This window comes from Egretta garzetta, unplaced genomic scaffold, assembly GCF_000687185.1.
Source record: "Egretta garzetta isolate BGI_Z169 unplaced genomic scaffold, ASM68718v1 scaffold156, whole genome shotgun sequence".
NCBI lineage: Eukaryota > Metazoa > Chordata > Aves > Pelecaniformes > Ardeidae > Egretta > Egretta garzetta.
In genome coordinates this window covers 2,639,349-2,665,292 of record NW_009260125.1, presented here as the reverse complement: position 1 = coordinate 2,665,292, position 25,944 = coordinate 2,639,349, and the positions used below count along the sequence as shown (strand labels likewise).

General features: G+C 45.3%; 1 protein-coding gene across 7 annotated transcripts in view; it reads right to left on the bottom strand.

The window, feature by feature from the left end:
* Positions 1-4,225: 4,225 nt before the first annotated feature.
* CDHR3 (cadherin related family member 3) overlaps positions 4,226-25,944 on the bottom strand; it is a 64,300-nt gene continuing 42,581 nt past the window's right edge. For 4 of the 7 annotated variants that reach the window (XM_035896853.1, XM_035896856.1, XM_035896855.1 and 1 more), the window contains 12 exons: positions 25,353-25,542; positions 23,783-23,951; positions 22,175-22,274; positions 21,931-22,029; positions 18,433-18,659; positions 16,545-16,716; positions 14,471-14,715; positions 11,687-11,868; positions 10,287-10,300; positions 8,726-8,757; positions 7,975-8,023; positions 4,226-5,080 (listed from right to left, as the gene is read on the bottom strand). In XM_035896853.1, coding sequence (XP_035752746.1) covers positions 4,755-5,080; positions 7,975-8,023; positions 8,726-8,757; positions 10,287-10,300; positions 11,687-11,868; positions 14,471-14,715; positions 16,545-16,716; positions 18,433-18,659; positions 21,931-22,029; positions 22,175-22,274; positions 23,783-23,951; positions 25,353-25,542 — 1,805 coding nt within the window. In that variant the 3' untranslated portion in view covers positions 4,226-4,754. Of the gene's footprint in view, positions 5,081-7,974; positions 8,024-8,725; positions 8,758-8,777; positions 8,922-10,286; positions 10,301-11,060; positions 11,195-11,686; positions 11,869-14,470; positions 14,716-16,544; positions 16,717-18,432; positions 18,660-21,930; positions 22,030-22,174; positions 22,275-23,782; positions 23,952-25,352; positions 25,543-25,944 lie in introns of those variants that run through there. The other 3 variants (XR_004842351.1, XM_035896857.1, XM_035896858.1) reach the window with 3 other exon arrangements.

The following is a 25,944-nucleotide window of genomic DNA, read 5'->3' as shown; positions in this document are numbered from 1 at the left end:
TGATCCAGGCGGGGCCTGCGCAAACGCGGTGCTGCGGGGCCCGTCTGCGTGGCCCCAGCTAGTACCCGCGGGAAGGAATTGAAAATCGGACAAAACAGCGTGGCTGGACCAAGCCTTGCCTTGCCCATGGCATTCACCAGCTGCTTTTTTCAAGCCCAGGAAATGAAGCAAGGACCTTGCGTCAAAATCAAATCCCAGGGGGTCTGTGGACCTCACAGCACCTGGAGTTTGGTACCAGAGAACTGCAGAGCGGTGGCATCCTTGAATAACTTTCAGAGAAAGATCTATTCATCGAGTTTGTTTTCAAGTGTGTCTTTCACTCAGAAAGACGGAGCTTGCTGCAGAAACTCCCGGAAGCTGGTATTTGTGGCCAGGTCCACACTTTTCTACTTGGCTACTTTGAAGCACATCTCATAAGGTGCTTCCAGGTGCAGAATGACCCCAAGGGCAGGTTCCAGAAAGCAGCCTGCAGACCTCAGAGCACTAACAAAGCATGGGTGGTGCTCCATTCCCTCCCAGGGTCCAAGCAGGCAGCAGCAGAGCTGGACTGGTCTCCGTGCTCAGCTTCCTGCTGGTTTTTGGCTTCCTCAGGCACTGGTGCAGTGGCACAGACCTGCTCTCTCCTGAAGAACCTGGGCTGGGACTCAGCTGATCTAGCTTTGCACCTGTGGTGCATAGGCAGTGCTCCCTGGTCTAGTCAGCCAGAAAGAGCGGCTTTTAGGGTACGGTTCATCTGATCTATTCTAGACAGACGTCTGCTTTGCAGTAAGTCACCCCCAAAGTGTCTCTTTCTCCCCATTGACCACACGGGGAGCTCGCAGCGACTAGCTTGGACAAGGCATGCACGGGTGAAGCCCAGCGGGCACCGAGCCTGCATTCAACCCTCTCAGCTGGAGCCTGGCAAAGGGCCTGTTGTGGTTGGGGATCTCAGAGAACTGGTCAACCAGGGCACGTGCAATACGCAGCTGTGGCTGCTTGCTGTTAAAATGTTATTGACATTATGGTGTTGCAGTCTGGGTTTCACAAAATAACCTAGCAGCTGGATTCTTTGCTCAGGAGAAGGAGGATTGTTCCCCTGGTCTGCCCCCCCTTCTTGGAGGGGGTCCAAGCCCATCTCCTGCTCCCAGTGAGCAGTCATGAAGTGGCAGCCTCCTGGGCAGAGATTCTCCATCTCCACAGCTGAAACTGTTCTGTGTAGGTCTCTTGGAGACCATGAGCAAATACAGTATCAGCACTTTTACATTCCTTGATATAAATGAAGTTACGTGGCCAGAAGCTGAGACTTCTGATGTTTATTGCAAGTGCTGTTTATAATACCAACATGAAAGCAGAGCATTGGTGCATTAGAATTACATTCACTTTGGAGAAGAGCACCAGAAAAACGGTAATATGATCACACATAAACTACTGGGGGAGCTAGACCCAGTCAGGAAAAGTGATCTGTGCTCCTTTGTAATCACTCTTGGAACTTTCAGAGCAACTTCAAGCCAAAGGTCTCGAAGCACTTCAGAGGTATATAATAGGTGGAGCCACAGCAATCAAAAGCTGTGGCAGAATTCACACTGATTTTTGTAGACTTTGGATAAAATTAATGGGTAATGTCTAACAGGCAGCTGGAGGTCAGGAACTGTTGCCCCCAGCCACTCTGCTTGAACCACCAGGCACCTTTCTTCCTCTTCTAGTCTCAGCTCATCAGTGTCATTGCTCTAAAATAAATGGCACCAAAGTTCACACCTTGTAACCGTGCACACGGAGACGAACAGAGCTGTTGAAGAGCAGAGAGGCTGTTCCCATCACACAGTCTGACCCTCTGCAGCACACAGCAGCCGCTCCTGACTTCTGAAGTCTACAAATGATGGAAAAGCCTCGCAGTCCTGGCTAATTGTTCCAATAATCAAATGCTTTTATTGCCTGGAGCCTGCACTTAATCCTTGCTCTCAGTCTAGTGGCAGTTTTCAACACTGAATCCCTGTTCTCAAAGGCACTTCTGAACAAAAAAAAGCACAAAAACTGATTTAACAGTTAGATGAGGTTTCTACCATTTAAAACTGTGCTGCACAGCGTAAGTATGGTAATCTGTATTATATGAAATTATATATGTTTCTTATACATATATTCAAAGTATCTTTTAATATATTGTTTTGTATAATATGCAATAGGTGTACATCTATGTCAGTCAGTTCTGTCTTCTCTGCTTTCGCTCTACTGAAGACAGGCCAAAGAAATGAATGGTTGTGCTTTGGTTCGGTGAGACCTGAAATCATTCTTGATTCCTTCACAGGGAGGAAAGTCTAGGGGCAGCTGATCAGAAAATTATGATATTTTAGCTGTTGCTCTGATAAAGCCTTGTTATTCCTTGATTTTGTAGATCCAAGCAAGGAAAATAGTTTTGTGCATGGCCAAAATGAGGTCTTACAGTGAAGATCAGGAGGAAGAATTATTTGGAGCTGGAGAACACCATTGCCCATACTGAACCAACAGTGTGAATGAGAAAGCACATAGCTGTGCTTTAGGGTCAACATACTTGTTTCCCCATGCAGCAAGTTGCATGGGACTCACAAGATGCTTTATCTTCCCTGAGCCTGCCCCCCAAAAGGCTGAGCGCACCAGCTAAACTCATCTCAACTGGATGGAGGCATCCTGGGCACGATTAGCTTTTAAATCTGGCAGCTCTTAGACCCATGGTGTCTCTTTGCAGAGCACTCAGTCATTCCGAGGTTAGAGTATGCGAGCATCACTACAAAGGTAGTTGCTTTTCACCCAGCTGTTGGCCAGCTGTGGGAGACTACAGCACCAGCAGTGATGGCTCTGACAACGTGTTTGCGTACATCATTGCTCAGAGCATGCTGTAATATCGTGTTAGGCTGTTGGTTTTTTTTTTCTTGGAAGGCAAGTTTATGCAGTTCAGCAGCAGCAAGAATAGTAAAGAAAGACGAGTTTTCATCCATTTCTTTCCAGGTTTCCTGAGTGAAACCACAGCCTGTCTCTGCCTCCCCTTAAAAAAAAAAAAAAAAAAAAGGAATTATCTCTAAATCACAAAAGTAGAATGAGAGGAATTGAGGAAGCAGAGCGGCTGCCCTAGAGAAATACCCAGGAAAATAAATACAAAAGCCTGTGTGTCTTTCTGTCATGAAAACAATGCAGTCAACTTCTTCAGTTAACAAAGTTTTAACATTTGTAGTTGCCAGGTGTACCTGTGGCTCACTTGGTGGCATAGGGATAGGAAGATCAGAATTACAGCGGTGCTACCGGTTACCACAGAACTTCTCTAGGTTACTGAAAACCACGTGTATAGAAATCAAATACATCGTATTTAGAGCAAATGAATGCAAACAAGGGTGGGTTGGAGCGCTGAATGTGTGACAAGCCCTGGTGGTGCTGGAGGTTAAACAATGCTATAACAACCACTGCAGACATGGTAAACCAATAACCTGTTCAGAGGGTATAAATCACTCGTTCCTATTCCGTCATTGTGGTGCTCATGACACACTGGGTTTCTGACTGTGCAGTGAAATAGCATTTGACTGAAGTTTGGTGTTTGTAAGGGAAGTTTTTCCTGAGCCAAACCGCTCCTTTAGAGTGCAGCAAAGAGCCGCAGCACCATGATGGGTGGTTTTGTAAAGCATAGGATCCTCAGTGAAATTACCCTGGGTGTCCCCATCCAGGCCCTCTGTTGTACAATAAAAACCATATATGTCACAGATTGGATAAAACCTTCATTGACTGTCCCTGCTCAACTTAAACCAAGTATTTTCTTTTGCACCTGATATCAGTCCCTTGCTGCCAAAAAAACCTTTTTGTAATCAGGAAAGAAAAGAAGCCAAGACATTGAGTATTAAGTCATCATTTATAATTAATTTTCTTCAGATGAAAATAATTTTCTGAAATCTTGTAGGGTTTGCTTGTTTTATATCAGGTTCTTAGACAGCACTTACATTATACATGCCCACACTCGGAAAAGATTATTTCACCCCATGTGTTTATTGTCATTATTCTTTCGAGTGTGTGCCACTTGATTCTGTAAAACATTAAATACGCCAGCGGAAATACCAAAGGTGAAGATATTGAATGTTCCTAGTGCTACAAAAGATAAATAAGCTGAAGGCATTGACATGACAGCCTGAGATATCATAACAAGCTGTGGGTTTTCTCCACTCCCAAACTACTTTCAAGCCATGGTCTTTTTCTACAGCAAGATGAGAGGGCGAGGAAGGGCTGAAATAAAATACTGAATGAAAAGAAAATATTTTTAGCTGTTACCAGCACACTTTTTAACCCTAATGTGCTTTTCACCCATTCTGCTGCTCAGCAGGGACAGGAGACCCCACTCACCGGTGAGAAAGCATGTCCATGTGTACGCTGCCCTTCCCAAAGGGGTGGTCCAAGGACGTGGCCATGCCAGTCTGGAGGCACAGAGCTCTTCCAGGAGGAAACTGCCAGTGGCTGTAGCCCAGGGCCAGTGGGCAGCAGATGCTTCTATCCGGGACTCTGCTTTTATTTCCTCTCCCCCCCTTTCACATCCTTCCCTTCTGCCCTGCTCCCACCTGCCCCTGCCAAAGGTAAGTCTGGCTTCATCCTGCCTTTGGGTCCAGTTTACACAGCGGTAGCCACCTTATGTTTTGCAGCTAGGGTATATAGAGAGAAAATCACACCTGCCAGCATCTGTGAATTCTTTGGCTGTTTGGAGCAGTGGTCAACTGGGTGGTTGGAGCCTTGTACACCCTGCTTTAAGGCTGGCTTAATGGGACAGGAGGTCAGTGTCTGCCTTGGGGGACTGGTGAGGACAACACCCTGTCCTCAGACTCCTCTTTCTGCTTTTGTAATCTCAGCCCATCCCGTCCTGATGTTTCTGATTGCCCTGCCCAGGGCTTGGCAGCTGGGTGTGTCTCTGTCATCAGCTCTTTCCTCTTCTCTGAAGGCTCTTTTTTGCTTGGTGCCTCTGCTCTGTCTGTCCCCTGGCCACCATCGTCAGTGGCACTGGATGTTACCTGCACAGCTGGCGTTGGCTGAAGGGGCTCACCGCTCTTTTTCCACCTCCTGGCTCCTGACCGTGTATTGAATTCATACATTTTGCCTGTGACTTGCAAGGGAGAAAAGACAATCGATTAAAATAATTCCTGCTTTAGCAGAGTATGACATGACAGTCCTCAGGATGGGGCTGAAATGGGAAACGTGAAGCACCTGGAAAATCAGATCATTTGGGGAAGGCAGCCCTGAGAAGGAAAGCCTCAGCTGGACAGGGTGCTGGGCCATCTTGTCTAGACTGTGCTCTTAGCTGGAAAGGTTGGACCAGATGATCCTTGAGGTCCCTTCCAAACTAGGATTCTATGTTCTATGATTTCTGCAAATAAGCGTGGGGACCTGGGTGTCATGGTGGCCTCTCAGGGGAGATGCTATTCTATCAGTATAAAAACTGACTCTGCAGTTCAGGGAATAGAAATATTCAAATTAGGACCTTTTAATCCTCTCTCTTTGGATAGAAACTACCAGCTGCCATGGATTAACATGGGCAGTGTAACAAACACAACCATAGTCCTTAGCTGTTAGGACTAACTCTTCCCAAACTTAGGTCTTTGGCCATGGTTGGAAAGGCCTATTTTTGTGTATGTGTGTGTGCCTATTTTTTCAAACAGAGTTACCTACTTGATGTAGCAAAACCTGCTAGGAGCACAATGTGCTGCATGCATCTTCCAGACCATGTCAGGCCATCTTGGTTGACACAAGATTTGGAGACCTGGGATCCCCCATGAGTTTTGGCTGTGTGCATTGCTTCTCCATTTGCACAAAATGCTTTCATTCAGGCTTGCTGTGCACATTGTCATTAATAGAGTGAAATACTATGTATTTTCTGTTTGTGCAAGTTCGTGCTTCCCTCATATGTATAAAATATTGTTAAATTTGCATTGTTTAGCACACATGGCTACTTTTCCTTGTTAGAATGATTTTTTGGCCCTCTTCAGATTTTATGCATAATTTCTACTTGTACATTAAAAGAAATATCTTCTCCTTCAGTTCATTTACTACGTAGAGATAGGTGGAAAAATTGTGATTGCTTCACAGTGTAAATCACTGCCTCTTGCTAAACAGCAAATCAGGAGCTATAGTGGCACTTCTTGCAATTAAATATTATTGATATGAGGCAGACAAAAGACCATTAAGGCCTGGAAAGGAACAGTGGTTGCGTGTTATTACATGTTACAGTTTGTATCAGAATTAATGGTTTCTGACACATTAACACAATTTGAGCAATTAAAGATGAAACTGGATCTCTTTACATGTTATTTCCTTGGACTGCTTACAAGGCAGGCATGTTAAAGCAGCCCAGATCAGGAAGCAGCTCCTGACCATCCCTCCTAATCGTATGCAACAGACTGTGTCCTGGGAATTACTCAGTCTTATCTCCAAACTGCCAAGACTTGATCCTCTAGGGTTTGGGATGAGCCATGGAGGGGAGAGAGGAGGAGTGGGGAGCACACACTTCTCTGCTGACACCACAAAGCTGTGTTATAGTTTAATGTTTGTGTCAGGCATGATACAAAAGTTACAGCTCTGGGGGGCAGTTTGGCTGGGCTCAGATAGCCTTAAGACCGGTGTGGTCAGGTTTGCTGTAGGAAGGGAGCCACCAGCCGTCCTGCAAAAACATGGGGAAGCAGCTCTTGCAGTGGCCTAGAGAACATCCATGTTTAATGTTTTACAAATGCAGTTACATAGGGAAAAAGCAGGGACTTCAGAGCCCATTCCTCCAGATCTCTGTATAAACAGCAGGCGGGCTTGGACCTGGACCAAACTGGCCTCAAACAGCCTCATGGATGGGCTTAATTACACAGTAGAGTTCCATTTGTTCACCCAAATTCTAGTGAAGTCCCCATGCCCAATGTTTCCTATCAGTTCACAGCATCCGACCGCTCCAACCCGGCTAATAAGAAACACAAGGTACAGGCACTTGGACAGAAATTTGGCCAGATGAATCCAAGCCTTGAAACAAGCCTGGCTTCTGGATCATTTTAGAGCTATTTTGGGGACCAATTTTTGGATCTATTTGTGTAAGACCTATTTTGACTGACTATCACATTTTACCAGCCCCCCTCTCCATGCTGGGTCCCTCAGCCATTAGACATGGGGCTGGGCACCCTAATGCCGGGCCAGCCATCACGATGCGGGGCTCAGGCAGGGGCTGTGGTTCAAGGGGATGAGGTAAGGAGGATCAGCCCTTATTAAAAAAACATTTTTCTATAATGAACCCTGATCCAGAGCACAGTGGCCATCACTTGGAGAAGGGGATAAGCACTACAGCTCCTGGGTCGTCCTGGTTTTCCTAGCTTTCACCTTAATTTCACTTTTCCCAGCTGGTTAATCAGATAGCTCAGAGTTAGCATAGCTGGAGCCTGGTGACACCCTCAGTAGCTGATGCCACCACAACTGTATCTGAAAGCAAATGGTCTTCCCTTTCCTCCCCAACAGGCAATGCTTGGGCCTTAGATAAGCAGCGGCAATGCCCTGTTGCTGCAAGGGAGGAGGTTTGTGCAGGAGCGGGTAACTCACCCACCCATCCTGCATCCAGGTTTGAGAGACAAAATCAGTACATCTGTGGCTACATTAATCTGCTGGCCGTTTCCCAGACATGGGAAGGGTGAAACCACTTAGCCATGACGGCACCAGAGCAGGAGGCTTGCAGCAAATTCCTTCTCCCCTCCCACCTTCCTATACCAGATCCATACATTCAAGTTTAGCAGCAGAGTAGTGAATAATCTGGCCATCGGATGTGCACTTTCAAGGGCCATAAGTATGTTCTACCATTAGAAATGTTACTAGGGCACTGTCTTGATTTTCACTATCTGTGAAATACAGCTCCCGTTCTCCTTGGAAACAGCAAACCTGGAATATGAAAAGCAAATGTCGAACCATATTTAAATCAACTAATGCAGTTTGTTTCCAGCCAAATATTCATATCCACTGTTAATTGCTTTTTATTACCTGGGTCTCTGGCTTCTCCATCAAAGACAGTGTTTAGCTTTGTCATTGTCTGTGAAGAGAGACAAAGCGCGAAATGAATCCTGTGAATTAGTTAAGAAGCAGGAGTAGGGACTTGGAAACAGTGGCCTACATGAATGGAGGTGGATTTGTATGACCTGCATATTGAACTGTAGGCTGGGTTTAATCAAAACTGGCAACAAAAGCCGTTTGTGGTGTAGGGTGTTGCCTTGAGATGTTCAAAGGAGAATTAATAACGTCTGACATGCTAAATGCCTCCACGTGTGCAACCACAAGAGGGTCACCTCCACCCAGAAGAGGTTTGGGAATCCCCTCTGAAGAACCTGGGGAGGGAGAGTATACTAATGAAAGTGCCTTGCAGCCTTTTTGCTACTATGGCTATAAAAAAGGAAGGAGCCCTGAGATCTAGGAGCATCCTGCCTCTGCTGCTCCGGGCACAGCCTCTCTCGCCTCCCACATACAGGGCTGCCAGAGAGGCTGGAGAATTCGGCACGTTGAAGCAAAGGGGCCATAGCACGGGTGAGCACCCTCACAGCCAGAGTTGCCTCCAAATACAGAGGCCAGTTGGGGCACTGAGATGTTTTGCATTTGAGGGCAAAACTTTTTTTCCTTGCCTACCATTTTTATATTCTCTTTGGAAAACAGACACCTTTCATAGAAAGGGTCCTACAATCATATTGCATGATGGGGCTGGGCAAAAACTGGGTTTTGTTTTGAGGTCAGCAGTACTTACCACAACCACTTCTTTCTTAGGTTTCTTCTTTTCTACAGAAAGGAAAAGGCACATTGTGAAGAACCAGATTTCTCAGACAGTGACTATAGACACTATAGCCAAGATTTCCTCAGACAAACAGACATTCTTGGTACTCAGCTTCTGAGACATGTCAAATGAGCTTTATCTCTTTTCAAAGGCTGATCCCTCATACTATCTGAAAAGCAAACTCCTTCATTGCATTTTGGAGTGAGAGTCCACAGTTGCCGATGACTAATCAAAAGTTTAGCCTTGAAAAGTCTTATTCCTTCAGTAATGAATAAATAACAATAGTTTCTTTAACAAATTTCTCTTTCTAAATAATATGAACAGATACAGAAATTCATCTTTGGGGATATTTGAACTACAAATACAGTTTGTTTGTTTGTTTTTTTTCCCATGAATGTTTGTAGTTGCAAAGCTTGTGCACTCAAATTTGCACTTGGGAGACAAAACAGAGAAGTGCTGTGGATCCAGTCAAGTAGCATTCAGATTGAAGAACAGTTTGGTTATGTGTGAATTTACCACACTATTAACTCATCCCACATGGAAACAAAAACAGCAGCAGTGCCACGGGCATCTCAACAGCATGGATTTGTGGATGATGCCCAACTAGTTGCTATGATTTCTTCTTGCTTGTTCCTCGCCTATTTGTTTAATGGCCTTTCTTTGGAGAACTGTGTGCCTGGCCACCAACAGGCTTTACAACCGGGCGTGCAATACTCAGAAGTGCTGCAGATGGGTCTCAACCTGGACACTGATGGGAAACCTGTTCTGTCTGGCCTTTGCTGCCCAGCATTTGGGAACCAGTTTTTCAGAAAGCACCAGGCATCCATTTTTTGGAAACCAGCCAATGCTGAAATATCTCAAATTGGGCAACCAAGAGAACAGCTAATTTTGTTGGGTTTTATTAGTCATGGGTGGTTTTTTTCCAAGCTGGGAGATACTGACTGAGGAGAGGGAGTTATAAAAGCAGGGTCTCACTGAGCGCATATGAACCATGCTTGCTAGCAGAAAAGCTAATGGGACTAAAAGGAACAAGACTGCTTAAAACCCCACTTTTTTTATACCTTTTTAATGTGCAATTTATACCCCTGCTAAATTATACAGACCCCTTTAAAAACACCAAAACTTTAAAATAGAACTTCAGGTACATGAAGTAATGGTGTCAAGGCAGCAAATGAAGGGATCAGAGAACAAACAACTAGAGTGGAGAGGACTCTTGAAGGTGCTGTAGAGGGATGGGATTATTTTTTTAACAGATGTTGAATTGCATGTGAAAAACACAGTAATTCTTTAGCATCCATGCCAGAATACCAGGCTACTCTGAATTTGGTTTTTACCTAATGGTTAATAGATTTGACGACCAAAAGGACCATGAAATCACTTAGGCAGGCCTCCCATAATCAGCCAGGGTTATTTAATCTCAGTACTCTTGTACTGGGTCAAAATTATTTGAATAGAAATGGATTTACAAATTTTACCCTGAATCGTAAACAAGGTCTTGTAATGCAGTATTAAAATACAGAAAAGAGGTACACACCTGGAGCATTTATCCTGTAAAGAAAAAAAGATTAAGAGCATAGTTAACAAATGTCATACTTTTGCCTGCATAAAAATATCCTGCTTTGTTCTCTTTCATTTGGCAAGAAGGATGTGTCTCCTTGAGTTCTGGGACTTGCTTGATTTGTTTGGTTTCTGGTTTTGCTTTCACTGAAGGCCTCCATCATTTAATGCTGCTCTCAGGAAAACAGGAAAACAACCCTGAGCATTGCTCTAACATCTCTCCAAGAAGGGATATTAAAAAAAATAAAGTCTTACTGATGATAGCATGATGGGTTTATATAATACAGAAAAATATATTTTCAAGTATTGTCATCTTGTTCCATCCTTGGAGGAAGGTCAATTTTTTTTATATGATGTGCTCAGATAATACCTTTTAAAATATTTGAAAGGTTGTAAATATTCTTGAAAATATAGAAATTGCTTTTTAATGGGAGAGCCTGGCTCCCAATGAATCACTTGCCCTATTAATAAATAATGACAATAGCCAAGCTATATGCTGCCAGATTCATTTGTTGTTTTTATCACAAGTTGCTAAATACCTTGCACGCACCATTTGAATATATTCCCTCTTTACATTTACTATAATTTCTAAATTTAGGTCCAAATCCTGAGAATACTTACAGAAATCCTTTTTTTTTTTTAATCCCAGTCCACTTACTTAAAGACCTGCTTATCTTTGTTTTGTGAAGTAAAAAGCCAATTTAGAGGCAGCCTGGCTCCAGCCCGCTGAGAAGGCAGCCAGCAGGGATCTCTGCCGCTTCCCACAATGAACCAGAGCCAGTCCCAGGTGCTTCCGGGGCTTTTGCCAAGCGCGAGCACTTAGAGGTACCGTGAAGCTTTATGGGCCAGAGCCTTGCAGAGGGCTTGGGTCAAACTCCAGGAAATCTGCAGAAGTTTTGCCAGAACAAAGAATTTGACATGAGCACCAAGGTTTGGAAAGGACTCTGGGGTCTGTTGCTGAGAGGGAGGAAAATGCATCCAGTAACAACCTAGATGGGAGCTGCCTTGGAGTGGGAGCCAAATACAAACCAAAAACATTTGTATTTTTGTTCAGCAAAGTCAGGCACAGACTCTGACTGCGCCTCATGAGCACAGCTGCCTTTAGAGGTCATAATTGTTAATTCCCACTTTTACCTTCAGCTAATGCTAATGTTAGTAAATCCATGAAAAAAAAATGCCATGGACATTTTTTCCTTGATTCCGTGTCGTTAACACCAAATATCACTGTAGCCAGTAATAGCATTTACTGCAGCAAAGGGCATACCGCTATAGAATATTCAAAGCATAGATTTCATTATGGCTGAAAGGCCTGAGTTCTCTCTGTCATTGCCAGGTGTTGCTGGCCACTTCCCCAGCAGGACGTTTGGGAGGACTCACAAAGGCGCGCCGTCCACTCTGCCTGCCGGAGGGCAGCTGGTGCAGACCCACGTCGCCAGCAGGAACCCCAGGTACCCCAGCAGTCCAAGGAGCAGCAAACTGCCGAGGGTGACGACGAACGGCACGTACCACGCCGATTCAGAGTACAGGTTTTCCCTTTTCGTCACAACAGTGAAGCCAGGCTTTTAAAACAAGATAGGTAAAGTTCCTCAAGGCTGCATACTTGTAAGGTTACTGACACCAACGGCACCTTTCATCTGGTTGAACTTCTGCCCAAGCTTGCCCCGGGGGTCTGCAGATGATGGGCAGAGGGAGATAGCGTCTGCTGCAGACAGTGATTCATCCCACGTCCCTGCCTGCTGGCTGCCCAGGCAGCTGGGATGACTGAGATGGACCACCGAGCTCCTGGGGCAACCAAAGGCAGGTGAAATGGAGCCCACCCACGATGCAAAAAGGAGGTTCCAGATCGTGTTTCAATATATTAAAACAAGCATGCTGTGGTGGGGTTTAAAAGCCTCAGGCTGCCTGAGAAGCTGTGAGTGCACTGTTGGAGGGTGAGCAAGTTCAGGGAACACCGCCTTTACCAAGATAATGGTTTCTTGTTGCCTAAGGCAAAACTGGAAGTAGGTCATTTTCACTGCAGTGATTGTTTGGCCCCCTCCGTAAGAGGAGTTGAACCCCGAGGAACTGGGTTATTGTAAAAAAATAAATGAAACTCCTTTTTTTTCCCCCATGACTCGTTCCAGAAGGAAAAACCACACTTCCTCAGCAGTTGTGATCTCCCACATCTTCCCGAGTGCCAGGAGACACAGCTCTGAGCTGTCACAGCACTTGGTGCTAGCAACTCATCGTTAAGGTCCCATCATGAAATTGTCCTCACACGGATCAGAAATTACTCATCTGCTCTTCCTGGGTCATTACCTATTGTGGTGCTATTAGTTTTGATCATCTACTGAAGTTTTTATTTAATTTTCTGTAAGACATTTGTAATCACATTGTGTATGAAATTTAGTAGGGCTATCTATTTCTTTCCTGTTTAAGGATACCTTTAAAATAACTTAGCCTTACAAAAAAGGTACATCCAATCCTTAGAGAAATTTTAGAGAAATTCTCAGATTAATCTCAAGATCACCACCACCACTCCATCCTCAGCGGGACCGAAGTCACAAGCGGCTTTTTGTGGCAGGGCTGCTTTTCTGTGCTACCAGCCTTCCAGCATCTGATTCGCCAAGTTGCTGCACTGAACACATGGAAGGGGTAGTGATGGGAGAAGTTGCTGTAATAGAAGTGCTCTTCTGGAAAACAGACTGAAAGTGGAAGGCTGATATCTCTGGAGAGGCAGATTTGACGCTGTGGTATGCGGTCTAGACTGTTTGTATTTGTGGTAAAGCATAGGAAAGAAATACAGAGTAAGTTTTGTTATTCAGCTTAACTTCTCGTTTCCACATCAAGTAGGGGAAAGAGAAGGCTGTGAGAAAACCATTTATTCCTTCCCAACAGAGCATTAGATAATAAGAGGGTAATTAATCAGTCTGCAAGTTTGGATTTAAGCATTTTCATAGCAAAGTGTCCAGACTTGCATGTGCTGTTTGTTTGCAGGATCCCCCGGTTCTGGCTTAGTTGCCAGTAGTCCCTAGCAGATCTGTACCGCTTTACAGTGAACAGCTCTTTTACCTCTTCACCAGCATCCTCTATTTTCATTCCTGCATGCGAGGGAGGAAAGGATAATGCCATCTGCAGGTGCAGGCAGGTAGAAAATGGATGGACTCTGGATGACGGAGAGGTGGTGCAGCAAGGGATGAAGGCATTGAACGGCACAGGGATGGGGACAGAGTGGTCTGTACCCTCAGGCTGTGCCACTTCTGCAGGCAGGACAAAAGCAAGCTCTCCTAATGTCCTGCACCAGCCTGATGGAAATCAGCTCCAAAATTAAACCAGTGAGCCAGAGCTTGCCTGTGATGGCTGTGCGGAGGAGCAGACCGTATTGCTGGGACACCGGCCCACAGCTCCACTGGCTGTGGAGGCCAGATCCCACCCTGGCTGCTGAAAGCTGTGCAGGCTTCCCTGGCTCAGCTATGGACCGCTGTGTGGGCAGGGAGCTCAGGGAAGATCCATCCCACCCCTCTGGCTTTGCTGTCTGAAACCTGCTGAAACCTCAGCAGCACACTGAGGCTGTGCACAACTGCTGCAGTTCCTGATGGGCAGCTCGAAATTTTGCATGAGGGTGACCTCAGATGGAAAAAAACCCTTTCCAAGTGATGAGGATTTCTTGTTGTTGTTGTTGTTGCCTATTTTAACTTTGGTAGCCACAGATTAATGTGTCCCACTGCTAAAGCAGCACATAGAAGTGCAAGGCAGCTGGGGGACTGAATAGCTATGAATAAAAAAAGAGGTAGTGCAAAATGCATGAGGTAATGTTAAGGTTCCAGGCAAAGGTTAACCCCTGATCTTTCCTTATTAATAAAGCTGCCGAAATCTTTAACTTTCCAGTTACATGGTAATGGCAGTGTGCCTGGTCCTTTGGCTACTTGCCCTTTTTGTTTTAGAAACTAAAACACAAAACATGTGTTACCACTCTATACCCGGGACCAATCCTTCGTGATGCTGAGCATATCAATCACCTTTGGCTTCAGTGTAAGAGCACGGGGCTCAGCCCTTCCCAGGACTGGACCCACTGTAGGTTTTTGCTTCGCTTTTGCATACCTCTACCCTCTTTTCTTCATTCCTATGGAGATTAGCCAATGAAAGAACCACAGAAGTGGACATAAATTTCAGTGAACTTACCCTTGTAGCAATGACAGTAGTTGGGTTTGGGATAACTCTGATGCTTAAAGTCACTGTTCCAGTTTTAACTAGGCGTGTAGCTTTGTCCCTGGCAGATAGTAAATTGTCATCTGTTATAAAGACGTGCAGTCTGTAAATCCAGTTTGTATCAAATCCGCTCTCATAGTTGAACCTCGATGCAAGAATCAGCCGAGACGAGTTGGAGCCAGCGCTTGGTGAAAAGGTGAAATGATTGTTCACGTTGCCTGAAAGCAGCAGAAAAAAACCAAAACAATGCAAAAAAAAAAAAAAAGGAATAAAAGAGAAAAGCAATCCCACATTAAAGTAAATGGTTGGAACAAGCAAAAAGATCAGTTTCTGTTGACAACTTATGGATCACTATACACCTGTGCAGTGAAATATCATTGATAAGAATGGCTCCTTGATCTTCCTGATATCACGTAAAATCAGATAAAACAATATAGTCGTAAAAGCATTAAAATATGGAATAAGACCCTCTATGGGGACACAGCTGAGGAGAGGCTGTGGAAACACTTCAGAGCTGTAGGGCACGCAAGAGGCCACCGGAACGACCTGTCCTTGCAGCCTGGACAGCACCCAGAAGCAGCAGCGCCCAGCGGGGCAAGGGCCCTACGCTATTGCTGGCCTCTTCCTGCTACTGGGGTGTCCCTGGAGCGGTCCCTAGGCCACATGGACACCACCAAAGTCTCCAGAGGCCTCTCCAGCCCCTCTCCATGGCTTCTCCCTCTGCCCAGAGGCAGGGGCCTTTGAACAGGTCCCCCAGAAGAGAGATAATGACTCAGGGGATATTAATTGTCTCCAGGGCTTTGTCTGTACTGTGGGACAGGGAGGAGAGTTCAGTGATGATGGCCCCTCAGCCCCCCAGTTTCTGTCTGTGTAACTGGAATTCTGCTAGTGGCCTGGGCTGCAGGTAGACGAGCTCTGGCTCTTGGGCTCTGAGAAGACCACACACAGGAGAGGTCAGAGCCATGAAAAGGCACTGGATTTGCTTTGGTTTTGCTCTTGTTGCCCCACAGAGCTCCAGAGTTGAAGTGACCTTGAAGGCCATGTCTGTCATGCCACACAAAAGGGGCCATGGGCTGCTCTGTGGCTCAGAGACCAACAGCATGGCACAGCTCACATCCATACAGCCGAACCCCTGCACATTCGCCCTGGTCAGCCCATAGAGAGCACCTGCCAGGCAAGGTCCTGGGTCCCTCAGCAATGCCCAGAACCTCTTTGGGAAGGTACTGCTGGCACAGACCAACTTAATGCTTCAGCAACATGAACCAGTGCTGGACCTGTGGCCAGACCCTGATTTACTGATACAAACACAGCCTTCATATGGGCTCATGTGTAAAGACCACTGCTGCAGAGGTCCTCCGTGGTGTTGAGGGTCTGCAACAGGACAGAGGTGCCCTCTTTGCATGCTCACAGCTTTTTACTGGAACCTGCTCGCTCCTTCTGAGCAGTCACCTCAGCAACAAAAAAAGAAATTACTTCAAGAGAGTACATTCCCCTTTTTGTGAGGCTAAGCATCATCCCATACCATAGCAGTTCTTGAGTGGATACAGTTGATTACTAGGTTTAAACAGACCATCTTAAAATGGGGGTTTAATGCATACAGCATGGACCTAGGACATGCAGGTTTGCTCGGTCGTTTCAAACAGTGTACCAGCAAGTAAAGGTGAGGCCTACAGAGTAACAGAACCCACCACGCTTTCTCAAGAGTCACTCAGCTGTAAATGGAAGTGAAATTTGACCCTGCCTATCATTCCAGCTCATTCTTCTGAAGTCTTTCTCAACTATGCAATTAATTGCCAATTAATTAACATGGTAGGCAATCCAGTCTTGCAAGGGAATGGCTCTAGGTGGTAGCACCAGTAGCCAGCTTGTGGAGAGACATCTCTTTTGGTAAGCAGCAAAGTAATGATGGGCGAAACTTGTGGATCACAACTAGCCCTCCATGCACGTAGCACATAAACTGTGAAAGACTTTTGTTTATGACTCAAAGCAAACCATCAGCATTCACTAATTTTTGCAGTGCTCCCGGTTCTGCACTGTGACACAGTACCTTCATTAATGAAGTAACGGAAAGACCTGGGATCAGAATCACGATCCTGACATTCAATCCTGAAGCCATTGATATTGGTCCCAACAGCTAAGCTGACTGGGATTTGAAATGAATAGAAATTGGGTGAACAAACGGGTTCTTCATCATTTACTTCCAAAACATTGACAGTTACCTGAAAGAAAAGAGCAATAGCAAGCTGAAGCTCCTCCACTGCGCTGAGCCACATTTTTATTAACTTCAGAAACTGTTTGGCTTTGCCAGTTTTGCCCTTTTGGTCAACAGCAGTTGAAGAGCAATGAACCTCCCTTCTAATCTAGTTTCTACCAGAAAACGTCTGTGATCATTTGACCTTCAATTCTTGTGATCAGCACTCTTCTGGAAACAGGCTCTTTAATGCGAACCACCTTTCAAAACCACTGGGGTTTCGATCTGAGGTGTCCGACTCTGAATTACCTGAAGTGTGTCATAGTAAGAATGAGAAAGAATAATAGTACCACACATTAATTAAACTTCATTTTGCATCTCTCAAATTGCTTCACAGTCATTTGTTAGGCTTCTTAGCATATTTAATAATAATTCAGCGCATAATCCATGGAAGGAAGGAAGGGTCCTTATACACTGGCTGTTCCCAGTGAGGGAGAAATGGTGGTAATGGCCTCCTGCATGGCTGGGAACACCCCGGGTAGCGCCAGATGTGCTTATGTCGCCTGGGATGGGCTGACTGAGAGAAAAAGGTTACTCTTCTCAAAGCTCTTTCCTCTAATGTCTGTTAGTCTTTAACATACAACAGATAGACGTGTCATCGTTACAACCTCCTGATGCTAAATTTTCCTTAATCATCACCTTGAAATATTATAGGTGATAAAGAAATTAAGTACCTCCCACCTAGCATCTCCATGGGTGGTGCCTGGCTGGAATAGAAAGCAGGCCTAGTACCTGTTCCCCCCCCCCACAGATGTGCAAAAATCAAATGTAAGGCAGTCATGAAGGAGAAGACATGAAAAAGTGTAAAAAGGAGTCTGTATGTGAAGGACACTGGGATTTTTTGAAAGAAGTGATTGTAACATACCTTTGTGGTTATACCGTCTCTATTTTTTCTTCTGAATAAAACAGGTCTGGGCAGAAAACTTGAGCAAACCCCTACTGTTCAATGTTATCATGGTCCCTGGCGCGCTCTTGGCTCCTGCCAGATAGCACCATTGGGACAAAACTAGATCACGGTCAGGGGGAGGCACATGGAAGGGTCCATCCCCAGCAGGCCACGTGGACACAGCTGTACCGGGTGGGCCTTCTGACATTATCCCAGAGGCTGCCCAAGCCCTCATCCCATCCCCAAGGTAGGCAGCATGTCCCCTCTGTCCCACCCCGTGGTAACACAACTCTGATGGGCCGCAAAATGATTCTCACACTACTTTGGGCACTTTACAGTGAAAAAAGTCACATACAAAATCAAAAGTACGTTTGAGGGCCAAGGGGTACTACACGAGGTCCAAAAAGGGCTTGGCACTAAGCATGGCTAAAATTAGGTTGTGCTACCTGGCATCAAGACCCTTTCCTTTTTCCATCTTCTGGTACAGATGTAGCCAAAAATAATATCCTAAATTGTCTAGGGCACAGATATCACTGCCCAGGTGAAATAAGAAAAAAAGACTGAGAAAAAGACCCCACAGAGTTAAAAATACAAAAATATTACTTTAATTCTTTTCTGTAAGAAACAAAGCAAGACTGAGTGAATACCACCTCTTTCATCCAACTAATATACAGCTCTGTGCAGGGGTAGACTTGCTTTTTACAGGCCAAAGTGCTTTGCCTAATGTCTTATCATTCTTGTCAGGAAGAACAGGGGAAAATGTAGATAAAGGGGGAGAAGTAGAGTGGATTTACTCACAGATGCTGTTGCAGACTTCTCTTGGTCTGAGGCCTGTACTGTGAGAATGTGTTTCTGAGTTGTTTCATAGTCTAATCTAGCTAAAATCTTCACATCTCCTTTGGTTGGGCTGATCCAGAAGATATTTGTGTAATCCCTGGTGCCTCCTCCGGCTACAATGGAGTAAGTGATGACACTGGGTGGCCGGTCCTTGTCTCTGGCATTCACTCTTCCAATGCTGGATCCAACTGAGAGACAGAAAATCCATATTTCACTAACATCTTGAGGAAACTGAAGTACTTGTTCCAACCCAAACCTGATTAAACTGAACTAAAGATTTGTTTTAGAGTTTTTCACCCCAAAAAAAGTAAAGCAAAGGTGTGAGAAATACTAGTTCACCATGCTATGGCTCACCCCGTGTACGGGCTTGCCTGCTAGCAACAAATACCAAAACATGAGGAGTCTGTCGAGAACCACAACAGAAGTGCTCTGGCAGTGAGGGCCACCCCGAGCTCTGCACGGACACGCACGAACCCCTGCCTTGTGGCAGCCCAAGCGCTGGCTTGGTTGGAGGAAGAAGGCTCCCTGTCTGCTTTGAAAAGCAATTGCTGCCGTTCCTTCCAAGGTGTTTGAAAGGCGGTTTGAATTGCCTTTGTGCCGAGCATTTATGAAGCAAACTACAAATGGCAGTGCTGTAAACTGTGAGAATGGAGATGGGACTGTGCACACCCAGCGCTGCAGACATTGGTTCAATGCTAAATGCAGCCACATGACCCGGAGATATGCAGGATGAATAGTCCACATGCACAGAATAAGACAGAAGGAGAATGGAAATCAAGGGATGGCATTTTTTTCTTTCCTGACCCTGTGAACTCCAGCCCTACTGCAAACCGTTGGTACAGTAATAGCAAGCACCCTGTTAATGTCAACTCAGCTCAAAATAAAAGGGAGTCTGAGTCCAAAAAGCATTTCCCTTGATAGTCTCAGTGTCCAGCAAAGTTCTGTGGCTGACAGAGAGAGGTTTACAGGCATATCCATGTCACGGATGGGTTTCAAGTATTATATTTCTAAGGTACACGTCAGTGGTATGAGGAATAGGAAATGCCAGAAAAATCACTTTATCGGATCCACTGGGAAACAGCGTAGAAAGCCAAGCTCCATCCATGCACCACAGAAATGAAAGTTGAGCAAGAACACGAGGCTGCTGAGCAATGCAAGGTGCTGGTATGAACACCTGAAGGTCAGGGTCCTCTGATTGCTGAGTGGCCGCCCTGTCCCTCCTTGTCCCCTCTTAGCCCTCCTTGCTTTCCTGGCAGTTTGGCTCCTGCAGGCAGACCCCCCCAGGAGCCAGCCTCACCCCCAGCCTCTCCAGCTCCCTCCCAGGCCATGCTGCAGCTTCCCCGTACCCAGCAGTGGCCGATGACAGCTTCTCCACAGGGCCAGCAGGAGTGATTTTTGCAGACCTGTGGACCTTGGCAGGATGGACATTGTGCCCATGCCTGTGGACCAGGCAAATGGACACAGAGGCACCATAGAGCCCACAGTTCTGCTGACCATAGCCACAGCTGCCTTCGACCGTGCTTGGAGCCTGCCCTGGCCGGAATAATTTGATGAATTCAAGCAGATACTAGATTATCTGGCTGCTACATCTGGAGTTTCATGGGCAGCTTCACCGTGTTCCTCTCAGATGCAGTGATGCAGCTGGACGTCTTCTTTGGTGACGTGGCCATTGGGGCAGGTTTGTGAGCAACAGCAGCCTGGGGCAGTGTTGGACGTGCTGGAGGACAGGGCTGCTGCTCAGAGGGGGCCAGCAGGCTGGAGCTACAAGCCAGCAGGACTCATGTTGCTCAGCACAGACAAATGCAAAGTCCTGCACCTGGGTCAGAAGGAGCACAGGCTGGGACTGAGCGAGCAGGCAGCAGCTCTGCAGGAATGGACCCCAGGCGCTGGTGGACAAGTTATACATGAGGAACCAGAGCACCTTTGGGGGCATGGAGAGAGCATACTGGGGCTATAGTAACAAGCGTGTTACAGGCACATGGTGGGACCACTCCACTCTGCTCAGCACTCATAAAGCTACCTATGACCAGTTTGGGGGCCCAGGTACAAGAGAGGTGCTAACAAACTCGCAAAAGTCTGGGAAAGGCCACTAAGATGTCAGGGGGTTAGGCAGAAGATGCAGGAGGAGAGGCTGATGAGGCTGGGTTTGTTCAGGCTGGAGAAGGGAAGGCAAAGGGGGGATTTAATTGCTTTGCTCTACTACCTAAGGGGTGATCATACAGAAGACCAAGATACACTCTTCTCGGAAGGGGAAAGTGAAAGGGCAACAGAGAATGGACACAAGCTGCAACACAGGAAATTCCAGCTGGGTGCAAGGTAAAACTACCTGGAATTAAGGTTACTCAGCTGGAACAGGGTCTCAGAGAGGCTGTAGAGTCTCAGTCCTTGGAGATTTTCAAAATTCAGCTGGATGAGGCCCTGAGCAACCTGATCTAACTTTGAAACTAGCTTCACCTTGAGTATGAGTTGGACATGAGACCCCCAGAGGTCCCTTTACATCTTCAATTTTTCTGTGACCTTAGGAAGTCCAGAGTGAGGGTCAAGATTTATCCAGCATGTATCTAATGGACCTCTCAATCTTTTCTCAGCCAACAGAATAAAGCCGGTAAATGAGGTCCTGGGACAGAAGGCCTGTGTTTGGTACATTGAGCCGTATGAGGGAGAGGCTGAAGCTGGGGAAGATGCCATTCCCATGCCAAGTCCTCTGTGCCCCAAGCAGCACAGCACAGAGCAGGCTGGCACATGAGGATCACCAAGGAGGCAAGAAGCTGTGGCACTGTTCTGCAAACTCATGAGATGCAGGACTCGCCAAGGGACAGGAAGGATGCTGAGGTGGGAGTCAAGCACGTGAACAGTTTCAACCAAGTCAGTTTTAAGGCCACATTTGCCGCTGCTGGTCCTGGGCTGTTGCAGGACTGGGAAGGGCCCTGGTTCCAGCCACAAGGAGCTGCTCTGGCTGCCATCTGGCTGAGCAAAGCCTCCTCCTCCGAGCACTCCCATCCCACCCCATCTCCAGGGTAACCACTTCACCCAAGGTGAGCTGGGTTTAAGGGGACAGTGGGGTGGCCATCCTGCACCATGCCTGGGCCAAGGGAGTCCTCACTTGTCTGTGTCAGTCTATAGCGCTTTCTTTGCACCATCACAGTCCCTCCAAAAGGCTAATTTAGCAAGAGCAGAAAGACGGTCTAAAACAAGACATCTGAGTTCAGTTTCTGGCTCTGTCACAGATTTCTTGTGCAATTGCTGAATTTGTCTGTATCTCAGCTTCCATCTGTCCAATTGGAGTTGTTGCCAGTTTTGTCTATTTAAGGGTAGTAGGTGGTTGTACGGTGAGACACCGGATGAACTGGAACTTTGAGCCATTCTCCTCATTCAAATATATGAAAATCCATTTGGAGCAGAAAGGTACTCATCAACATGACAACATTATTTCTATCATGTAGGTGCTACTTACTGTACCTTTAGTAATTTCTGGGACATTAAATTCGTATGATAAATTACTGAAGACTGGAAAAAATTCATTCACTGGCTTTATCCTGATGTAAATGTAGATCATATCTGGAAATATAGCAGAAGATTAAATCATAGTTAAGTATGGCTGTGAAATTTTCTCATGCATATATTCAAAATACATATGGTATTCTTCTCTCCATGCTGTTATAGCACAGGAAAATATCAAAAGAAGTGTAAAAGGGATACTTGCTTGAGTAGTTAGGGCAGGCGATATCTTGCACCCTGACAGTCAAAGAATAAACTTCAACTCCTAGATTAGCTGGGTTTTCTAAATCAATACTTTCAGTCATCTAAATTTAAAAGAAACACAATTGCATTTATACTTCCTTACACAAAGTCACAATACACATGATGGCAATTACTTTTTCCAGTGTTCTGTAAGTGTGGCCTCCCCCTTAGATATACAGAATCACCCTGCAGGAGTAATATAGGCTATTAATCAATTACAGGATTGAATTCCAGGCTTTTTCGACATGTTCACGCTCTGGTGTCTCTTGGCAATTCAAAACCATTTCCTTCTGCCAGCAAAATGTATTCCCCTGAAGTGCAGGAAGTTTTATCGTTTGGATCATAAGGTCTTGGCCTTTTTACCTGGTTAATTCAAAGAGTATGTAATGAGCTGGCTATTTGCTGTGCCCTTTGTTGGCTCAACAAGAATCTGCTGTTGCTAAATAATAATAGTTACTTCTTGAGCTCATGCCTGCAGAGATGTATTAAAGGTGTTGGGTTCAGCCACAGGTGTTTACCCAGGAACCAAGTTGTTACTAAATGGTGGCTCATGCAGATCTAAATCCTAATCTCCTGAGCTCTCTGTCTTTCTGTAGGGGCCTCATAAACGCTGGGGCAACAGGACTAAGGCACAAGCATCCGCTGTTTATCGTCTACAGGGAAATTCCTGCAGGGACAGGACACTTCAGGCAGCCTGTTAGATTATACATACGTGGTGATCAAAGGGCTGACAGCAATCATATCCTGTGCAGCCATGCAAACGCTTTTTATGTTGGCAGATGGAAGCAGATAAGGGCAGTGCTCATTGGCATGTATACCTCAGATCATAAATTAAAGTATGTCATGCAAAATTGTTTTACTGCTCCTGTAGCACCCTTGCCAGAATGCCTATTTTTTGTTATGTTTCCCATTTTTCTGTATTTGTCCACAGTTCTGTTTAAAGCAATGAAACAACCACCATTGCACACATCCAGCAACTGGTAGGGGTTCTGGCCAATGCAAATGTGCAAAATGCACCTACCAGCATAAGGTACCCGTATTTTGTGACATGCAAAATAACACAAGTGCAAATCCCAAGATGCTTTTGTGAAAATGTACCACTCGAAGTGGTTTTACAATTCTGACCAGTGAGGCTGGGAAGTAGGTACTGAGTGTGGGATTTCTCAAGTGTTTCAATTCTTCATGCTGAAGAGCAAGGATCTTCCGCAGTCTGTCATGAATAAATGGGTATGAAATGGCATCGAATTTCTCTGTTTATCCATATCAAAGTTGGTGCTTCACACTCCCTAAAAAAGGATTTTTTTTTCAATCATAGCTAGCACATTTATTTAAAACTGGAGAAAACAGTTCTCTGTTCACCAAATTCTGTAGAATCCATAGAAAGCATCCTACCAAAGGGTGTGTAGTTCACATCCAGTCAGAACAGTCATACTCCACATCATAGCCACTGCAACATGAATTACAGTAATTCTTTTTTTCTTGTACAGACAATGAATTTAAAGAACTTATGATATTTCTTAAGTTGACTTTTGAAATGGGACAATCTAAAATAAAGCCTCAAATGACTGACCACAAGTCTTCCAGATGCAGTGGACTCCAGAGCGAAGTTATTGCTTCCAAAACCAGATAATCCAGTGAAATTAAATTGATTGTTTGATGGATCAACATCAATATCTTTACAGTAATTTCTAAGATCAAGAAGAAATGTCCCAGGAGCTGTATTTTCATTTGCCTCTCTCCTGCTTAAAAGAAAACATTTCAGATCAGAGCTACTTCTATTTCTCCCCTCAAACTTTTTGTGTATTACATGCCAAAACATTGACTTCCATTTATTTTCTAAGTGAAATCCTAAATCTAAATAGGCCACAGCTGATGAAGCAGCCCAGTATTTGGTCCAGATGCTGTGGTGGACAATGGCCCTGTACAGTGGGCAAGATACAAACATTTAGCCAGATCCAAACCATAAACCTGGAACTTCAGAAGCTGCCACATTGCCTTTTTTTTTAATCAAGAGAATTAAATACAAAAAAAATGAAGAACCAACTGAAACACCATTAAGCCCTGATTTTGTTCCCTTGTGCAATCCCTGTAAGACTAGTTCTTTATTTGATTGCATTTTTTCCCCTGGCAGTTTTTGCCTCTTCCAGATCAAAATTTAAGCTCACTAGATAACAAAGAGCCTGTTGTGTTACTGTAATGGATGTTGTAACTAAGCAGCACTCTGAAGAACTGGATTCTCTTCCTGCCAGTATGTAAAACTATGTAATTTAAATGCAAGACATTCCTATTAAATAGTGAACAAGCAATTTAAACAGATACCTACTAACTGGGTATTCCTCATCGCATAGGTCCTTCGCCTGAGACGCTGGATTTTCATCTGCAGGACCGTCAAACTACCCTAAGTACACCTGAAGAACTGCACTATGCAATGCAAAGATCAGAGCCCAGGCACATCAAACACTTCAGATGGACAACTTGGACTTCAGACTTTCTGTGACACACTTCATCCATAAAACGGAATTAACGTTATGTCCTCACCTGCAAATATAAACTACCCGACCATCACAAAGGTCTCAGAGCATTCATAGCCATAGCAAAATCCATGACTAAGTTACTATCCACAGAGGACACCTGTAATGAGAGGTGATCTGGGCTCTGAAGACCTTGCACATTACATTAGACAAAACCCATGCAGGTCACCAGAGAGAAATTTAGAAGAGAAGATCAGGAAGTGTAAAATAAAACTCCAGAACTGACTGGCAAGCTTTTCCTGATGAATGATTGATTCCCCACATTTTAGCATAAAGTAAGAAAGGAGGAGCCTGGATCTGCATGGGTTAGAAAAGTAACTAACACATGGCTCTGATGTGCTAAGGGTTTAGGTATCTGAAAGAAAGATAAATAAAGTATCTGACTATACGCAGATATTTTTAGTCCAAATTTCCAGTTTGAACATGTCAGGAAATTGGATTTTGTGCTCTAAGACACTTACAGTGAAGACTAACCATTAAAGGCTTAAAGATAAATGTCCATTTGAACCTCTAGCTGTAGCAGGTCTGGGGACCCTAACTGATGTGCCCGAGACTGCACACTGGCCTGGGGCAACAAGGCAGCACTAAAGCAATGGAGAGCCTCAATACCTGAAGGTAAAAGGATTGCATTCTGGTGGGTTGTCATTGATATCCTCAACCATGATTGTGATCTCCATTTCACTGGCGTGACCGCCACTGGGACTGTCTTCCACCCGGACTATCACTGAAATGTTAGGATGGCGCTGCAGTGGAAGGGCATCTCGGTCGATCCTCCCAGTCACGTGCAACACTCCAGTCGCTGGGCAGAAAGCAGCCAGAAGTTAGATGCTCGCCATGGAGGGAAGTAACAAGCACCCGTGGTGTACATGCAAGAGGACAGGGTACCTCTGCAAACAGGTAGCAGAAGAAAAAATATTTTGTTCTGCACAAATCATGGCTGGTTTAGTTATTTTTTAAGATGGCACAAAATGGGTCTGAAAGTTCTGTGTAAGACTTCAATGGATAGATACCCATTGCTCAAAAATACACCATAGATGGCCTCAGCAGAGGGCTTGCAAAGCAGTTAGATTTCCCTCACGCTCGACAGAGCTAGCGCAAGTCAGAGCTGAGTGCGCTCACAGAGCATCGAGGGCGATGAGCTGCTAATGCCTGCGCTGTCCTTGCTCTCTAGTGGGTAAGACCGCTTCACTCTCTTCTGTTA